The sequence below is a fragment of the Callithrix jacchus genome, chromosome 15 (genome assembly GCF_049354715.1).
Source record: "Callithrix jacchus isolate 240 chromosome 15, calJac240_pri, whole genome shotgun sequence".
NCBI classification, from domain to species: domain Eukaryota; kingdom Metazoa; phylum Chordata; class Mammalia; order Primates; family Cebidae; genus Callithrix; species Callithrix jacchus.
The window spans coordinates 12,606,785-12,624,143 of NC_133516.1; the positions used below are offsets into that span (position 1 = coordinate 12,606,785).

At 48.5% G+C, this 17,359-nt stretch overlaps 1 protein-coding gene and 1 long non-coding RNA gene across 3 annotated transcripts in view; one reads left to right on the plus strand and one right to left on the minus strand.

Moving 5' to 3' along the window:
* Positions 1–2,321, minus strand: part of KLHL6 (kelch like family member 6) — a 66,057-nt gene extending 63,736 nt beyond the window's left edge. The window contains exon 1 of the mRNA XM_078350247.1: positions 1,976–2,321. Coding sequence (XP_078206373.1) covers positions 1,976–2,268 — 293 coding nt within the window. The 5' untranslated portion in view covers positions 2,269–2,321. The remainder of the gene's footprint in view (positions 1–1,975) is intronic.
* Positions 1–17,359, plus strand: part of LOC118147844 (uncharacterized) — a 148,755-nt gene that overhangs the window by 102,904 nt on the left and 28,492 nt on the right. The gene's annotated exons all lie outside the window — the stretch shown is intronic.

Genomic DNA, 17,359 nt, shown 5'->3' on the forward strand with positions numbered 1-17,359 from the left:
ACCGGAAGAAAGAATCCTGTCTCCAGGGCTGTATTCATTGTAGAAGGAAAGTCATGTTGGAAATCTCAAGAGAAGAAGCAAAAGTCACTGCTCTGAGGAGAAGAATTGAAGGAATTTCCTCTCATGCTCAGGCGGTTTTGGGAGAGGCTCTGCATACACAGGAGATAACTACGCCCTCGTGTTCTCCAGCTTCTCATTGCTGTCGCCTGCTCTGATGACTGGCAGAGACTCCTAAGTACCCTGGGTCAGCAGGGCTAAAAGGACCTGAGCCCAAATACCCGTTTAGAATGAGAAAACCAAGGACCAGAGAAGGCCAGTGATGAACTCAAGGCCACACAGCCAGCGGACCTGGTCCACAGCCAGGCCAACCCACAAAACTGCTACCAGGTGTGCATTTCACGATAGCGAGGAACACAAAAGAATAAACCTAGATGTGAGTGCCCAGGGCATTGAACTAACCTCACTTGACTCACTCCTTAAAGGGCCGTTATCAATGTAAAGCATGTGATTGAGGTTGGTGGAGAAAGTGAGGTGTTTCTATCAACCCATTTTGATGGCTGTGTGGACGCTTTAGCTTTTACACACTTCCCGTGTAATGAAACCCCAAACCTGGTGGCAGCTTACATTGCAGTAAAAAGGATTTCTAGAATGTACTCCATCCCTGCTCCAGCAGTGACTAGATATGTAATGCTGAGCTTTCATGTCCTCATTTGTGAAAGGAGATATCAGCCACCTTCATCATGCTGTTATAAAACCAAAATCAGGTAACTATGTCTGTCCGGCATATAGCAGCCACTGCTTTTCCCAAAGCCAGCTGTCCCATTGCCTTATCAGCACGGGAAGCCTCATCAGTCCTGCAACCACCGCCGATCCTGCCCTGTGAGTTACAAAGAAAGGTTTTTCCCCCAGGCACCTCAGGAAAAAAAAGAAAAAAAAGAAAGAGAACACCTTCCCTAATACTTTCACAGGCTAATGGCTTTCAATTTCCTCAGCCAGAATCAAGAGTTAAGAAGAACCTCATTAAGAAGAATTGTAAGGGTATTTCAAGTTCCCAAAATGCCTTCTTCCTTATCCACATTACCCTTGCGGCTGCTTCCCCTGTGTCCATGCTGACATGGAGAACACTGGATCCAGGGGTATTCACTGGGTTCCTGGTACTATAAAATTCCTACTCCAGGGATGTACTCATGAGAAACTCTCAATAAATCGTTCTTAGCTGAACCAAGCAGAATCAGGAAAAGAATTCCAAGGAAGATATATTGAGCATCTACTTACTATAGGCTAGACACTGGGTAAGACCCGTTCCGTGCTCTCATTTAATGATGACAGTCCTGAGAGGTCATCACCATTGTCCTCACCTTACAGATGATGAAACAGACATTCAGAGCACTTTGTGCCTTGTCTAGAGTTTCACTGTTGAGAAGGAACCGGGTCTCCTGACTCCGGGTCTTCCCACTGTGAGACCACCAGTTTACTGCAGCTGGAGGCCGCTCGCATCTAAAGCATCGTTGTAACTGCTTTCCCTTTCTGCACTCTGCCTGCGCACACAGAAGCCCCTAATTTGTAACAAGTCATTTGATAACTTCAAGAGAAGGGCCACATCCTTTTTCTCTATGTCTGTTGATTAACGAAGACAGCACTATGCTTCCAACACATTAGTCAGACCAAGGGGAAAAAACCCTGACTTCAGGGATTTTCCATCCTTTGGAACAAGGAAATATACACAGAAAGTTTACCATAAAACATAAATGTTGCTTTTTAAATGATGCCAGTCTCTCTTTTAATGTGGCCTGAATCCTAAAAATTTAAAGTGTGATTGTGTCCGTTCTTCTATTTTAAGTAAATACACAAGCCTTAATATATGTGTAAGCCATAAATATCGCGGCCAACTATTTAAGAGTGGTTCTCACACTAACACAGCTCTTCCTTGCCACTTCCTTGCACCCAGTTTGACTCCAGTCCTAGGCGTGCTAACCTGAAATAGTTGCTGGCCGCGGCAAGCACCACGCGGTGGCAGGAGAATTCCTGAATGTCCACACACAGGATGACGTCTGTCAGCGCATTTTCCATTCGCAGGGTCTCCAGGCCATTCTGAAGAATTAAGGAGAGTCCCGCGTCGTCAAATTTTACCTTTTCCCCATTTAAGATCTCCACCAAGTCTCCCCTCTTCTGGGAGGGCTCATCTGCAGAAGGTGCCAGGGGCCCTTCCAAACTCTTCTCTACCACATCACCCATGGTCCAGGCGCCCCTTTGTCCTGCCGTCAACATGGATTCTGAAGGAGCGCCCAAGTGTCAGGCAGGCCCCATTGCAGAAGCTGAGCGGATTTCCTGTGCAGGGCCCTCCACTTATCACCAGCTGTCACACACGCATAACAGGAAGTCTCGCACTTTCTCATCCTGTTACTACAAATGCCAGCAACTTCTATTCTTCTTCTTTCTGTGAATAATCACAGGGTTAGAAATTACTTAGAATAGGCACGTGGGAGGGGGCTCTGGAGGAGGAGTGGCCTCTTCGAGTCCACTGTGAGTGCTGTGTGTTTATTTCGGTGCATCTCCCACCTCACATCCGTGAGCAGGAAGCCTCTGTTGGTGGCTAGGACATGTGCACCCCTAGTGCTTCCATAACCCAAGTCATCAATGAGGGGATGGACAGGAGACATTCCGTAATCCTCCCAGGAGTCTGAAATCCCGCAATGATCCGACCCTGCCCTTTGCACACCTTGGAAACCCCCACTTATCCCTGGCAGTCTCATTCCTGGCAGCACTGCAGTCATGCACCTTCATCCTCCTCCCTGCTCAGGGAAGAACAATGTCATGGCAAACATTAATGTATTCTCCCCACAGAAAAATGTCTAGGCCAGGCACAGTGGCTCACGCCTATAATCCCAGCACTTGGGAGGCCGAGGTGGGCAGATCGCCTGAGGTTGGGAGTTCGAGACTAGCCTGACCGACACGGAGAAACCCTGTCTCTACTAAGAAAATACAAAAATTAGCCAAGCATGGTGGCGCATGCCTGTAATCCCAGCTACTAGGAGGCGGAGGCAGGAGAATTGCTTAAACCCGGGAGGCAGAGGTTGCAGTGAGCCGAGATCATGCCTGGACAATAAGAGCAAAACTCCATCAAAAAAAAAAAAAAGTCTATTGTTTCGGATATGCTTTGGGGGCACAAAAGAAATGATTTCTGAAACTCCATCACCAGCATCTTCTCAAAAGAGGAGTCAGGATAGGTCCACACTTAGTCGGCCCAGCAAGTCTCAAAGTAGCCCAGCGTCCACTGACCATGCATGTAACGGGGGATCCTGAAGTCTGTTTATTACCTCTGCAGGTCTCGGTTAAGCAGTAATTACTGTCATTATTAAAATCTCATGATATCCTGGAGAATTTGTAGGAGCGTATTAGTTAGTGTTCTCCAGAGAGACAGAACCAAAAGGATACCCAGAGAGACACAGCAGAGGAAAATTATTAGGGGAACTGCTCACGTGATTATGGAGGCTGAGAAGTCGCATGGCAGGCCCCTGAGGGCTCAGTGCAAGTCCAAAGGCCTCAGAACCAGGGAAGATGGCGTAACTCTCAGTCCAAGGCCAAAGGCCTGAGAATCCAGGGGGAGCGGGAGGCTTGTGTACGTCTTGATTCCAGAGGCGGGGATCCCGGAGGCGGGGGATCCTGGAATTCTGTTGCTCAGTGCAGTAGATGACTGTCCAGCTCCAGGAACCAGAAACACTCAGCTTTCCTCCATTTTTGTTTTCTCGGGGCCCCTGGCTGACCGGACGGTGCCCACCCACACTGAGAGTGAATCTTCTCTACCGAGTCCACTCAGACTCACACACCAAGCTCTCCTGGAAACAACCTCCCAGACACGCCCAACACAAGTGCTTTCCCAGGTTGCTAGGTGTTTCTTAGCCCAGTAAACTTATCTAAAATTGACTGTCACAAGTACAGTCATGTCCAGCACAATGACGTTTCAGTCGGTGATGGACTGCATATACAATCGTGGTCCCATAAGATTACAATGGAGCATATAAAGAAACCTGACATACGGCACGTACTGGCATGGCAGATCAAGTCGGGGAAATGGCTGATTTCAGTAACGGTGCTGCTCTCATTCACCCCCTAGCAGTTGGGAGCACTACCAGTCCTCCCAATCAACAGTCTCGGCCTTTTTCTCCATCCTGCTCAGTGGAGATTGAAGCCCCTCCAGGAGTTTCAGTTCTGCTCAGCTCTGTTTCTCTTCTGATATGGATAATGACTCCTCCAATCAAGGTCTTTGATATTATCCCCTCAACGTTCTTTATCCACAGCTCTATCAATTAACATGCCTTTTGCTTTTGTAATGGAATAGTTCATCGAAAGTGGTTTAAACCAAGAGGAATCTCACATGCTAAGAAGCCAAGGAGGAAGAGTCATCAAGATAGCTGACTAGAAGTGCCCAACGCTTACCTCCCCCACAAAGAACAACCAACCCAGTAAGCAGATAACGGCACACTGCGTGACGTCTCTAAGAGAGAACACTGCAATTCCACAAGAAATCAATGGAGACCCATAGAGGCATGGAAAGAAAACAGCCGGGAAGTAAAGCAGATGGCCTTGCTGAGACTGGCTGGGAGCCAGGAGGGACTCTCCATTGTGGGGAAAAGGTAAGCAGCAGGTCCCTAGCACTCCACATCCCCACCCTGGATGCTTGTGATTCTAGCCACAGGAGAGCTCCTTAGCTCCCACAGACCCTGAGCCTGATACAGGGAAGCGCCTGGAGTCCACGCAACTGCACTGTTGCAGAAAGGGGGTTGGTACTGGGTCCTACTCACCCCGAAGACCCCAGCAACTGCAACACAGTGCCGTTTTGAGAGCCCATATACCGGCCATAGTCAGTGAGAAAATGCAAGGGGAAAGTAATGCATTCACGATGGTAACAAAATAGATGTAAATGCCTAGGGGTCACCGCAACCAGCAAATGGAGAAAACTGACAAACTCCATGAAGAGATGTGAAAGAAGACTTAAATATACCAAGTCCTTTATGGAAAGACTGAATATTACTAGAAGGACCGGTTCTTTCCAAATGCATTTGTAAGTTTATTTTATTCTAATAAAAAATTACAGGAAAATTTGGAGTTTAGGTTTTCTGTTTTTTGTTTTGTTTTGTTTTGTTTTTTGACAAAGTCTTGTTCTGTCGCCCAGTCTGGAGTACAGTGGCCTGATCTCAGCTCACCGTAACCTCGGCCTCCCAGGTTATTGTCATCATAAAAATCTCATGATATCCTGGGGAATTTATAGGAGCGCATTAGTTAGTGTTCTCCAGAGAGACACAGCAGAGGAAAATTATTAGGGGAACTGCTCACATGCTTATGGAGGCTGCGAAGTCGAATGACAGGCCCCTGAGGGCTCAATGCAAGTCCAAAGGCCTCAGAACCAGGGAAGATGGTGTAACTCTCAGTCCAAAGCCAAAGGCCTGAGAATCCAGGGGGAGAGGGAGACCGGGGTAAGAATTGAGTCCAAAGGTTTCTCCTGCCTCAGCCTCCCAAGTAGCTGGGACTGCAGGCATACACCATCACACTTGGCTAATTTTTGATATTTTTAGTAAAGACGGGATTTTGACATGTTGGCCAGATTGGTCTCAAACTGCTGGGCTCAAGTGATCCACCGCCTCGGCCTCCCGAAGTGGTAGGACTACAGGCAGAGCCGCCACACCTTCCCCGAGGTTAGGTTAAATTTAAACGAATGGTACCAAGATAAGGTCAAAGCACAGTGGGACCATACGTAAAAGGATAAACATTAGGAATCGACTTTAGAGTAGACCCAGAGTCTTTTCTCCCTGGAAACTACAGAATTGAAACAAATGTGGAATGTCATATTCAGAAGCCCCGTATCTGAGTTGGAAGTTGAGACTGCTTCCCAGTGCCAAAGTGATCTGGATCTTCCAGACAACTGAGATGTCTCATTCTCAGGGATCCAGTGGCAAACGGCAACGTTTCTGATGTGATTTTTAGGAAACAATGTTCCCCAGGAAGAATAAGTAAAGTCACTCAAAGAAGACTATTCTTATGACACGTTTCCAGTTGCAAGGAGTCGCTTGAAGAAACATCGTTTCTTTCTTTTTAACATTTCATCCCTGTCTGACTTCCTAGCCTGATGAATGGGAGGGCAGATTTTTACTTTCCAATCTGACCTTTTCCTTCTCAGCCCTTTTAAGATTAATAGTCATGAATGTAAATTGAGACCTGGCAGATGGCCAAGGTCAGCTTCCAAAACTCACATGCTTAGGCCGGGTGTGGTGGCTCGTGTCTGTAATCCCAGCACTTGGGGAGACCGAGGCAAGAAAATTCCTTGAACCAAAAAGTTCCAGACCAGCCAGAGCAACATGACGAAATCCCATCTCTACAAAAAAAATATAAATTAAACAAATTAGTCAGATGTGATGGCATGCATCTGTAGTCCCAGCTACTTGGAAGGCTGAGGCAGAAGGACTGCTTGAGCCCAGGAGGTAGAGGCTGCAGTAAGCCATGTTCTCACCACTGCACTCCAGCCTGGGCAACAAGACGAGACCTTGTCTCAAAAAAAAAAAAGTCATATGTTGAGCTGTGCTCAAGAGAACTATGGAGGATCCAGCTAGTTAAACTGAATTTGTCGTCAGACTTCAGTGTCAAGGTGAAGTAGAGATGAAGCCAGGTGAGTGAGGGAGAACTAGGTAAGACCGGATAGAGGGTGAGAGGAACAAGGCGGGAGTGCAACACGGTGTAGGATTTTTGCATATGTTAGAGCTGGGCCCCAGGATGCCCACTTAGCCCTACTGGTGGCCTTCTGTTTGGCTAAGAGGACCTCACTGAAAGATGGTGGATCAACACAGATCCCACACCTTACCCCAGCCGCAGCTCCTGTGACCTTGCTCCTGTGCATAGATGTCCAACCTTCTCCCTGGTCACTCTCCTCTGCTGTATATGTTTTAATGTTTTGAATCTGTGTTAAAAGTCCTGCTTTGCTGGCCGGGCATGGTGGCTCACGCCTGTAATCCCAGCACTTTGGGAGGCCGAAGTGGGTGGATCACCTGAGGTCAGGAGTTCAAGACCAGCCAGATCAACATGGTGACACCCTGTCTCTACTAAAAATACAATAATAATAATAATAAGCCAGGCTTGGTGGCGCATGCCTGTGATCCCAGCTACTCGGGAGGCTGAAGCAGGAGAATCTCTTGAACTGGGGGGCAGAGGTTGCGTTGAGCAGAGATGGTGCCATTGCACTCCAGCCTGGGCAACAGGAGCAAAACTCTGTCTCAAAACAAAACAGAACGAAACAAAAAGTGCTGTCTTGTTTTATCCTTGCATTGATTGTTCCTTTTATTAGTAGTAAATGGCCCTCTTTATGCTGTTAATTTTTGTCTTTAGATAATTTTCTGATTTGTCTGTAGTTTCTGCCACCGCTCCTGCTTCCTTTGTGTTGACTTTTCCTAATATATCTTTGCTTGTTCTGCTGTGTTCGGGGAAATAGCCATCTTTTCTTCATGCTTCTGGTGGTTGCAATGGCGTTTAAACAAATAGGAAACCGATATTGATCCAATTGTTACAGCACAGAGCCTAGAGGTAACTCGGATTACCCGTAGGCGTGGCTAACTCGGATTACCTCCAGGCTCTGCGCTACAGGGACTAGATCAATACTGGTATCCAGCTGCTCACTTGACAGCTGCACTTGAGGGTCAGGCGTTTGAGACATCCTCCAACGAAATACATCCAAGCCAACATCTGCATGGAACACAGCAAACACGTTCCTTCGCCGGGCTGTGTTTGGGCAGGGACACAGGAAAGAGCTTTGGGGTGGTTGGCAAAGTTCAATTTCTTGGCCTTAGTGGAGTTTACAAAAGTGTTGTGTGCCTTATTCTAATTCACTAAGCTATGCATTGGTGTCTGTCATTTTCCATGTTTTATCTGACAACAAAATGGTAGCAAGAAGGGTAACAGTAACAGTCAACCTGGATCGATGCCAGGGCTTCGCCAGTTAGTAGCTGAATGGGACCACAGTTCCAGACTCCCAGCTTCTGAGCCGGTGCCTGAACCCCTGCCCCATGCTGAAGTGGCCCATTCCTGGTAAATGTGAGGCAAATGAAACGTCCACCCATGCCTTGGACAAAAGCAGCTTTGCCTGCCATCCTGCAGCCTCTTTCTGGTTCTGGTTAATACCTGAGGGCCCAGAAAACAGAGAAGCTACAGTTTTTATCTCAGGTCAGGGCTCCTCTGAGGATCCTCAGCTCCCAGGTAGAGTGTGCCAGCCTCTCCCAATCGCGCATCCTGCAGACGCCGCTGGCCTGGTGTCTCCCTCTGCCGAATTCCAGGCTGCCCAGTGCCCCAGGCCCTGCCCATCAAATGGCTGGCCCTGTGCTCCTCAGGCCAACTCTTCTTGCCAGCACATCCTGTCATAATAATAATGAAAGATAAATGCTTTCATCCAAAACAATAACATGGGGTCTGCCTGAATCCCAAACGGGAAGCTGGAAAGTTGCCCGAGGGGGAGGACAAGGCTGATCTAAGTGGTCAGCCCAAACATCAAAACCCAAGAACAAAGTAGAGCCCAGGGCCAAGGGTTTTCTATTTTTTTAATTTTTATTTCTTTCTTTATTTATTTAAAAAGACAGGGTTTCGCCATGTTGGCCAGGCTGGTCTTGAACTCCTAACCTCAGGTGATCCACCCGCCTTGGCCTCCCAAAGTGCTGAGATTACAGGCATGAGCCACCACGCCTGGCCAACGGTTTTATAACTTAATCCAGAGGGGATTCTTCTTAAAAGATCAGTGTTAAGGCTTTATTTCCTCTTATAAATTCTGCATACAACATACACTTTCCATAGCATAATGTTTCTAGCCAACAGAGTAAAAGGCTTGTCATATATGAGTTATAATTTTTTTAAACTTTCTATTCATGAGCACCCAGCCTGGTCCCTGAGCGTTACCCTGGCATGTGCCCCGCAGCACTGATCTTATGGAAAACCAGGCTTTCCCAAGACCCCTTCCAGGTGGTTCTGAGCAACCTCTCCTCAAAACAATGCCCACAAAATGGTGGAAGTAAGGCCGGGTGTGGTGACTCACCTGTAATCCCAGCACTTTGGGAAGCTGAGGTGGGCAGATCACTTGAGCTCAGGAGTTTGAGATTAGCCTGGGCAACATGATGAAAGCTTGTCTCTGCCAAAAATACAAAAATTATCAGGGCATAGTGGCACATGCCTATAGTTCCAGCTACATGGGAGGCTGAGGTAGGATTGATTGAGGCCATGCACTGTGGCTCATGACTGTAATCACAGCACTTTGGGAGGCTGAGGTGGACAGATCACTTGAGGTTAGGAGTTCAAGACCAGCCTGGCCGACACGGTAAAATCCTATCACTCCTAAAAATACAAAAAAAAATTACCCAGGCATGGTGGCAGGGGCCTGTAACTCCAGCTACTTGGGAGGCTGGGGCAGGAGAATCACTGGAACCCTGGAGGTGGAGGTTGCAGTGAGCCAAGATCACACCACTGCACTCCAGCCTGGGCAACAGAGCACGACCCAGCCTCAAGAAAGAGAAGAAGGAAAAGGAGAAGGAGAAATGCTCCACATCAGGGCTTTGTCCTTGAAATTGGCCATGATAGGGATATTTACACCCTAGAAACTGATCAATGCTACACATCAGGGCCTTGTCCTTGAGATTGGCCATGATAGGGATATTTACACCCTAGAAACTGATCAATGCTACACATCAGGGCCTTGTCCTTGAGATTGGCCATGATAGGGATATTTACACCCTAGAAACTGATCAATGCTACACATCAGGGCCTTGTCCTTGAGATTGGCCATGATAGGGATATTTACACCCTAGAAACTGATCAATGCTACACATCAGGGCCTTGTCCTTGAGATTGGCCATGATAGGGATATTTACACCCTAGAAACTGATCAATGCTACACATCAGGGCTTTGTCCTTGAGATTGGCCATGATAGGGATATTTACACCCTAGAAACTGATCAATGCTACACATCAGGGCCTTGTCCTTGAGATTGGCCATGATAGGGATATTTACACCCTAGAAACTGATCAATGCTACACATCAGGGCCTTGTCCTTGAGATTGGCCATGATAGGGATATTTACACCCTAGAAACTGATCAATGCTACACATCAGGGCCTTGTCCTTGAGATTGGCCATGATAGGGATATTTACACCCTAGAAACTGATCAATGCTACACATCAGGGCCTTGTCCTTGAGATTGGCCATGATAGGGATATTTACACCCTAGAAACTGATCAATGCTACACATCAGGGCCTTGTCCTTGAGATTGGCCATGATAGGGATATTTACACCCTAGAAACTGATCAATGCTACACATCAGGGCCTTGTCCTTGAGATTGGCCATGATAGGGATATTTACACCCTAGAAACTGATCAATGCTACACATCAGGGCTTTGTCCTTGACATTGGCCATGATAGGGATATTTACACCCTAGAAACTGATCAATGCTACACATCAGGGCTTTGTCCTTGAAATTGGCCATGATAGGGATATTTACACCCTAGAAATTGATCAATGCTACACATCAGGGCTTTGTCCTTGAGATTGGCCATGATAGGGATATTTACACCCTAGAAACTGATCAATGCTACACATCAGGGCTTTGTCCTTGAGAGTCAGTTGTTGAACATTCAGTACCAGCCACCGTGACCCACCCTCGTTAGATTGCCGAGGTCCTGGGGCCTCCACGGATGTGCTCCACCCCCTAGCTCCAGTTCAGGCTCTACTCTTGGATTTCAGAGAAATTCTGCCTGACCCCCTTTTCATGAGGTAGACTGATTGTGTCTCTGCTCCTTACGTGCAAATGAGCTTCCCCGAAACAGAGGCAGAGCAGTATTGAGACACTCATCCGCCAGGCCCACATGCTAACTAACCACGGTACCACCCTTCCTCCGCAGCCCCCGCTGTGGCCCTGGCCTCCAAACACTAGCTACAGAAGCCACATCTGCTCCCATCAGCCACAGTGGGCAAAAAAAAAAGTAAAAATGAAGCCACTTCTACAGCCCAGCGTGGCACCTTCCAGCTTCTATACCTGCCCTGGGGCAAATCTCGTTTTCTCATACAGGGATTTCCCGACAGATACTGACTTTTGGACCATCCCTTGTGGCCTCACACTTGCCGTCCCAGCATGGCGTGTGTCCTGGTTTGCCTCTTGGCCAGGCTTGCCCAAGTTATTAAGGGGTCTGGTGGCAGCCCTAAGGGGACTAGCCTTCCAGTTTGGAGTTCATGGAAGAACATCGTCTCTGGCAGGAAGTGGGAGGAACAAGGTGAGACTCCAGTCCTGGAGGAACAGCAACACAAGCTATGGTACCAGAGAACCAAGAACTGCAGACAGGCATAAGGTCCGTTGATGATGGTTTCTCGAAAGGGTTTTAAAACCAGATCAATGCCAGCCAGGCACGGTGGCTCACGTCTATAATCCCAGCACTTTGAGAAGCCGAGGCAAGTGGATCACCAGACGTCGGAAGTTCAAGACCAGCCTGACCAACATGGAGAAATCCCATCTCTACTAAAATACAAAATTAGCTGGGCATGTGGCACATGCCTGTAATCCCAGCTACTTGGGAGGCTGAGGCAGGAGTATCGCTTGTACCCGGGAGGCAGAGGTTGCAGTGAGCAGAGATCATGCCATTGCATTCCAGCCTGGGTGACAAGAGTGAAACTCCATCTCAAAAAAAACAGGTCAATGTCTCTGATCCATATACCAACAAATTGGAAGTAGTAATAGTATCCACCTCAGTGTGTTGTAGAAATGAGGAAATACGTGAAGCCTTTGGAACAACGGCTCGTATGTCTTAAGCACTACGTAAGCATTAGCTATTATTATGCAAACCCTCCTGTAGAAGAAAAGTGTGTACATTTCATTCTAAGTCGGGCTTCTGGCTTCAGACCAAAAAACCCTTCAATGCCCTTTGTTAATATCTACAGGCTGTCTGGTTTTCCCATGTTATCTTGGATCAATTCCACATAGTCAGTGTAGACGGGTGCATACACCACCACCTCCCCAGGGAAATAAAGATTTCTATCACCAAACCCTCTGCATCAGAAACATTATTCTAACCAGAGTCATAACAATCCACAGAAGGATTTCTCCATCTGGGAAAATGTTCCCTTAAGGAGCCTGAATTAGAGAGGCATTTTGAAAAAAATATATTTTACAGATGATGCTAGTACTAAGAGCACCACTTACCCGGATGTTATTAAGTTTTCTGTGTACCTTTCCTCGTTTTATTTCCTTTTATTCTGATAACTTAAAAAAATAGATGACTTTCCTCTTTTTACAACTGAGTAAACCAAGGCTTAAAACGGGAGTTGGCTGTTTTGTCCCGGGTCACACAGGCTATACCAGGTGAGTCAGCAGTAGTATTTGGCTGCCCATGTCCTATTCTAATGAAAAGTTACCAGCCCATATCCTCTATTGCCCAGAAAGCCATTTTTCAGTGTCACACGACTCAGCCATTTGCCCTTATTAATTGAACTAGAGTGAGTATCCCCCACCCAAAGACAGCCAAGCACAGAGATTAGTTCAAGGACACGTACAGCTGGCTCAGATATATCAGATGCGGCCTTACCTGGTGCCTCGTGCCTGTAATCCCAGCAGTTTGGGAGGCCAAGGCAGGTGGACAGCTTGTGCCAAGAAGTTCAAGACCACCCTGGGCAAAATAGGGAGGCCATGCTCTACAAAAAAAAATTTTTTTTTTTAATTAGCTGGGTGTGGTAGTGCACGCCTATGCTTCCAGCTACTCAGAAGCTGAGGCGGCAGGATCTCTCGAGACTGGGAGGCTACAGTGAGCCATGATCAGACACCACTGCACACTAGACTGGGCAACAGAGCAAGACCCTGCCTCAAAAAAAAAATCAGATAGAATCATTGGACTCTCTCTCTCTCTCTCTCTCTCTGCCTCCCTCCCTCTCTCTGAAATTTGAAATAAGGAGCACAGAGTTTGCCATTTGGCAGCAGAAACAGGAGGCAAAAGGATTCATCAAGAGATCCACAAGATAGAGTCAGAGCCACGACAAGCTAAAGCCCTGTGCAAGCCAAACTTCCGAAAAGCAGAAACTGTTAGTAAGCAGAGGAACCCCGAAGGCATAGAAAGGAGACTCTGCCAGCATGCAGGGAGTGGCAGAGATAGGTCCCCCGACTGCCAGCATGCAGGGAGCGGCAGAGATAGGTCCCCCGACTGCCAGCATGTAGGGAGCGGCAGAGATAGGTCCCCCGACTGCCAGCATGCAGGGAGCGGCAGAGATAGGTCCCCCGACTGCCAGCATGCAGGGAGCGGCAGAGATAGATAGGTCCCCCGACTGCCAGCATGCAGGGAGCGGCAGAGATAGATAGGTCCCCCGACTGCCAGCATGCAGGGAGCGGCAGAGATAGATAGGTCCCCCGACTGCCAGCATGCAGGGAGCGGCAGAGATAGATAGGTCCCCCGACTGCCAGCATGCAGGGAGCGGCAGAGATAGATAGGTCCCCCGACTGCCAGCATGCAGGGAGCGGCAGAGATAGATAGGTCCCCCGACTGCCAGCATGCAGGGAGCGGCAGAGATAGATAGGTCCCCCGACTGCCAGCATGCAGGGAGCGGCAGAGATAGGTACCCCGACTGCCAGCATGCAGGGAGCGGCAGAGATAGGTCCCCCGACTGCCAGCATGCAGGGAGCGGCAGAGATAGGTCCCCCGACTGCCAGCATGCAGGGAGCGGCAGAGATAGATAGGTCCCCCGACTGCCAGCATGCAGGGAGCGGCAGAGATAGATAGGTCCCCCGACTGCCAGCATGCAGGGAGCGGCAGAGATAGATAGGTCCCCCGACTGCCAGCATGCAGGGAACGGCAGAGATAGATAGGTCCCCCGACTGCCAGCATGCAGGGAGCGGCAGAGATAGGTCCCCCGACTGCCAGCATGCAGGGAGCGGCAGAGATAGATAGGTCCCCCGACTGCCAGCATGCAGGGAGCGGCAGAGATAGGTCCCCCGACTGCCAGCATGCAGGGAGCGGCAGAGATAGATAGGTCCCCCGACTGCCAGCATGCAGGGAGCGGCAGAGATAGATAGGTCCCCCGACTGCCAGCATGCAGGGAGCGGCAGAGATAGGTCCCCCGACTGCCAGCATGCAGGGAGCGGCAGAGATAGATAGGTCCCCCGACTGCCAGCATGCAGGGAGCGGCAGAGATAGGTCCCCCGACTGCCAGCATGCTGGGAGTGGCAGAGATAGGTCCCCCGACTGCCAGCATGCAGGGAGCGGCAGAGATAGGTCCCCCGAGGCTGGGTGGAAGAAAGGTGATGGGCTCCTGTTGATGAAGTCCTGAGGCCACCGTGGCTCTGGACCCATGCTACTTCTCCAGTTACGGCTCAGCTCGTGGACTTTAGAGAGATTTCTGCCTGGCGCCCACTTTTCTCAAAGCGGCTTGATTGAGATTGTTCCTTTCATCGAAATGTGGCTCCCTGGAACAGAAGCAGAGCAGTGGTGTGAAGTTCATCCGTCTGACCTCACACACTGTCCTCTGCGCTCCTGTCCTCCACAGACCAGAGCTGTCACCAGGTGCAAGATGGGCCCTAGAAAAGGGTCAGATGTCACAGCCGCAGCCGGTGCTAATTGAGGTCTGCTATCTGTATCCAAATCTGAAGTGTACTTGCAAATGAAGAGTCAAGGAATAAACGGGAAACAGCAACATTCTAAAACGTGAATTTTTTCAACAGGAACAGCCCCCCAAATGTTCACTTATTGCTAAGGGGAGGAAAGCTATAAAAAACAATGTACATCATGGCCGGGTGTGGTGGCTCACACCTGTAATCCCAGCGCTTTGGGAGGCCAAGGCAAGCGAATCACTTGAAGTCAGAAATTCAGGACCAACCTGGCCAACATGGTGAAACCCCATCTCTACTAAAAATAAAAAATATCAGCCGGGTATGGTGGTGGGCACCTGTAATCTCAGCTACTCGGAAGGCTGAGGCAGGAGAATTGCTTGAACCCGGAAGGCGGAGGTTGCAGTGAGCCCTGGGTGATAGGGTGACACTCCATCTCAAAAAAAAAGTAATGCACATTATGTTGCCATTTTTGCAGATATGAGTGTGTGTGTGTGTGTGTGTGTGTATGATAAAGACCAGAAGGAAAGGCCTTCACTCATTCACCAAATATTTAATACTTAATGATAGAACAGTGTGCAAAATCTGTTCTGCAGATACAATGCTGAACAAAAAGTAACACGGTTCCTACCCTCAAGGAGCATACAGTCCAGTGACGAGATCAGTACTGAGACGAGCTCACACACTGCAATCGTCCTAAGTGTTCTAAGGCAGCTTCGCCTGCTGAAGGACCTTTATTAGGGCCAGTCTGACGTGGTGGAAGAGATCAGTGGAGGCCTGTGTGATGACCCAGATGTGATGGGTGAATATGCACCACCCACATGAACAGCGGGGAAAAGAGTTGTCCAGGAAGGGGCTGGAGCATGGGCAAAGCCCCACTGAGGGAGAGACTACACTGGAGTGCAGTGGTGCGATCTCCGTCACCTCAACCTCCGCCTCCCAGATTCAGGCGATTCTCCGGCCTCAGCCTCACGAGTAGCTGGGATCACAGACATGTGCCACCACGCCCAGCTAACTTTTGTATTTTTAGTAGAGATGGGGTTTCTCTACCTGGGATTAAAGGTGTGAGCCACCACGCCTGGCCTTGTTTTGATTTTTAAATCCCACAGATAAGTGAGAGCATGTGATATTTGTCTTTCTGAGCCTAGCTTATTTCACTTAACATAATGATCTCCAGTTCTGTCCAGGTTGTTGCAGATGACCGGATCTCATTCTTTTTTATGGCTAAATAGTAGTTCATTGTGTATAAGTACCACCTTTTCTTTATGCACACAGATTGCTTCCAAATCTTAGCTGTTGTCAGCGGTGCTGCCACGAACACAGGAGTGCAGACATCCCTTCGATATACCGATTTCCTTTCTTTTGGGTACACACCCAGCAGTGGGCTTGCTGGATCCTATGGCAGCTCAATTTTTAGTTTTTTGAGGAACCTCCAAACTTTTTCCATAGTGGCTGTGCTAATTTACATTCCCACCAACAGTGAGGAGGGTTCCCTTTTCTCATCCTCACCAACATTTCTTTTTCTTTTTTCTTTTTGAGACAGAGTCTTGCTCTGTCACCCAGGCTGGAGTGCAGTGGCATGATCTCAGCTCACTGCAACCTCTGCCTCCCAGGTTCCTGCAATTCTCCTGCCTCAGCCTCCCGAGTAGCTGGAACTACAGGCATGCACCACCATACCCTGCTAATTTTTATATCTTTAGTGGAGACAGGGTTTCACTAGGTTGTTCAGGCCGGAGTGATCCACCCGCCTCGGCCTCCCACAGTGCTGGGATTACAGGCATGAGCCACTGCGCCTGGCCCCTCACCAGCATTTCTTACTGCCTTTTGAATATAAGCCATCTTAACTGGGGTGAGACGATATCTCACTGTAGTTTTGATTTGCATTTCTCTGATAATCAGTGATGCTGAGCACCTTTTCCTATGCCAGTTTGTCACTTGTATGTCTTTTTTTTTTTTTTTTGAGACGGAGTTTCGCTCTTGTTACCCAGGCTGGAGTGCAATGGTGCGATCTCGGCTCACCGCAACCTCCGCCTCCTGGGTTCAGGCAATTCTCCAGCCTCAGCCTCCTTTAGCTGGGATTACAGGCACGCGCCACCATGCCCAGCTGATTCTTTGTATTTTTAGTAGAGACGGGGTTTCACCATGTTGACCAGGATGGTCTCGATCTCTGGACCTCGTGATCCACCCGCCTCGGCCTCCCAAAGTGCTGGAATTACAGGCTTGAGCCACCCGCCCGGCCTGGCCCATTTTTGATCAGATTATTAGACTTTTTCCTATAGGGTTGTGTGAGCTCCTTATATATTCTGGTTACTAATTCCTTGTCAGATGGGGAGTTTGCAAATACTTCCTCCCTGTGGGTTGGAATTCTGTGGGTTGTCTCTTCACTTTGTTGATTGTTTCCTTTGCTGTGCAGAAGCTTTTTCACTCGATGGCATCCCATTTGTCCATCTTTACTTCAGTTTCCTGTGCTTGTGGGGCATTGCTCAAGAAATCTTTGCCCAGACCAATGTCCTGGAGATTTTCCCCCAATGTTTTCTTGTAGTAGTTTCACAGTTTGAGATCTTAGACTAAGTCTTTAATCCATTTTGATTTGATTTTCTTATATGGCAAGATAATAGGGGTCCAGTTTCCTTCTTCTGCCTGTGGATATCCAGTTTTCCCAGCACCACGTACTGAAGAGATGCTCTTTCCCCAGTGTATATACGTTTTTGAAAACTGTCAAAAATGAGTTCACTGTGGGCATGTGGATTTCTTTC